This window comes from Eimeria maxima, genomic scaffold (genome assembly GCF_000499605.1).
Source record: "Eimeria maxima Weybridge genomic scaffold, Emw_scaff2342, whole genome shotgun sequence".
Lineage (NCBI taxonomy): Eukaryota > Apicomplexa > Conoidasida > Eucoccidiorida > Eimeriidae > Eimeria > Eimeria maxima.
The window spans coordinates 1-2500 of NW_013565202.1; the positions used below are offsets into that span (position 1 = coordinate 1).

General features: G+C 42.4%; 1 protein-coding gene across 1 annotated transcript in view; it reads right to left on the reverse strand.

Moving 5' to 3' along the window:
• Window positions 1-442: 442 nt before the first annotated feature.
• The window catches only part of EMWEY_00058160 (ubiquitin, putative), a gene marked incomplete at both ends in the record, with an annotated part of 2579 nt that continues 521 nt past the window's right edge, over window positions 443-2500 (reverse strand). The window contains 6 exons of the mRNA XM_013480787.1: window positions 443-578; window positions 788-1347; window positions 1438-1506; window positions 1673-1887; window positions 2071-2127; window positions 2287-2478. Of these exons, the coding sequence (XP_013336241.1) occupies window positions 443-578; window positions 788-1347; window positions 1438-1506; window positions 1673-1887; window positions 2071-2127; window positions 2287-2478 (1229 nt within the window). The remainder of the gene's footprint in view (window positions 579-787; window positions 1348-1437; window positions 1507-1672; window positions 1888-2070; window positions 2128-2286; window positions 2479-2500) is intronic.

Here is a 2500-nt window from a genome sequence, read left to right on the forward strand (position 1 = left end):
TGCATATTTATGTGTTATTTATATATATGCATAAATTTATATAAATAATACGTATATATACACACAGAGTACATATATAAAATAAATAATTATATATATAATTATTTATTTATTTATTTATTTATTTATTTATTTATTATTTATTTATTATATATACGTATAGTGTATACAATATATGAAATATATACAAGTATAATATACATAATAAATATATAATATATATAAAATAAATAAATAAATATAAATAAATATATTTATATTTATTTATATTTATTTATATTTATATATTTATTTATATATTTATATTTATATATATATTATATACATACTATGTATTGTATATATATTCATACAAATCATCCATCTGCCCCAATCGGGGTCTATTTTTTTCTCCCTCTCTCCAAACCCTAAACCCTAAACCCTAAACCCTAAACCCTAAACCCTAATTCCCTAAACCCCTCTCCAATAAGCGAGTAATTGCTGCATTGACGTCTCCGTCTGATTCCTGCAGGGCAGCAATGTTCGCCTCTCTGTCTATAAACCCCATATCTGTTAAGGACTGTAGCTGGGAAGCGAACCTGTACACAAACCCTAAACCCTAAACCCTAAACCCTAAACCCTAAAAAAATTCTTAAAAAACCCTAAACCCTAGAAAATCCTTAATATATATAAAAAACCATAAAAAAACTAAAAAACACTCAAAACCCCTCAAAACCCTAAACCCTAATACTAAACCCTAATAATAAACCCTAATTATAAACCCTCCTCTTATATAAACCCTGCTTACCTCTCCTCTGGGGGCCTCGTATCTGCCACAGGCATAGAGAAGGGGGCCCCCATACCCCCTAGACCATCAAAGGATCCAAGGGCACTAAAAGGGTTTGCTGCAGCACCAGGGGCCCCCCCTGTTGCTGCTGTACCTGCTGTAGGGGCCCCCCCACCCATGAATGTCTGCATCATTTGTGACATTAATTCAGGGTTTGTTCTCATCATTTCTTCTGCTTGCTGCATCATAGCAGCAAGAGAGGGGCCCCCCGCACCAAAAGGGTTTGGGGGGGCCCCCCCTGCTGCTCCTCCTGTTGTACCCCCTGTTGTTGTCGTTGTTGTTGTTCCTGTTGTACCCCCACCTGCAGAGGAACCACCAGGGGCCCCCCCAGTTGCACCGGGGGCCCCCGAGGCCCCACCACCTCCTGCTGCTGCATTCTGCATTGCTTGTAAGAATGCAGCAGGACCCATGGGGCCCCCTGAGGGGGCCCCCCCAGAGGCTGCACCACCCTCTGTTGTATTTGTACCCCCTGATTGCTGCTGACGCATCTGCTGCATCGCCTGATGCATCTGCATAGAGGCCTGCAACAAATAACACCAAACCCTAAACCCTAAACCCTAAACCCTTGAAAACCCTAAATCCCTAAACCCTAAACCCTAAACCCTAATTACCTGCATCATCTGAGGGTTGAACATGGCACGCATGCGTTCAGGGTTGTCAAGGATGCCTTGCATCATAGGCTGAAGCAAAAAACACCAACAAAACCCTAAACCCTAAACCCTAAACCCTAAACCCTCGATATCTCCTCATATATATCGATCCAGAAGTTGAAACTTTGCCAGCATCCTATCATCAGTGTTTGTTAAATAACTCTTTAGGGTTTAGGGTTTAGGGTTTAGGGTTTACCAGCATAGGTCTTAATGCAGGTACACTCTCTACTATACTACGAAACATTTGAGGGTTTTGCATCAATGACTCCATTGCTTGCTGAAAAAAAGGGCTCTGCATCATTTGCATCATCTCGGGGCCCCCCATACCGAACCCCATGGGGCCCCCCATGGGGCCCCCCATGGGGGCCCCCATAGAATTCCCCATTGAGGCACCCATCCCGCCACCTAGACCTGAGACACAAAAACATACAAACCCTAAACCCTAAACCCTAAACCCTAAACCCTAAATCACAAGAATTAAACAGGTATGGGGATTAATATAATCATCCATAACCATAAACCCTAACTAAACCCTAAACCCTAACTAAACCCTAAACCCTAAACCCTAGACCCTAGACCCTAGATGTATTTTACCTCCAGATAGCATCGACTGCAGGAATGGATCCATACCCCCTACACCTGGAGTTGTGCCTGCGCCATAAAACACAAACCCTAAACCCTAAACCCTAAACCCTAAACCCTTGAATGACTCGTAATAGAGTGCAGAGGCTATCATCAAAACCCTAAATTAGGGTTTAGGGTTTTGAACTGAACTAGGGTTTGCTCCTTGGGGTCTCAATGCAGACGCACCAGTGGTAGAAGCAGCAGGAGTTGAGGATGCTGTATTTTGCTGCTGCTGCGGCTGTTGCTGCTGTTGCTGCTGCTGCTGCTGCTGCTGCTGGGTGCTGCTTGCTGCTGCAGCAACACTCTTGACTAAATGCATAATATGTCCATCCTTTAATCCATGAGAACTAATTGAATCGTCATCCTTCAATATTCTCCCTGAATACAAACCCTAAACCCT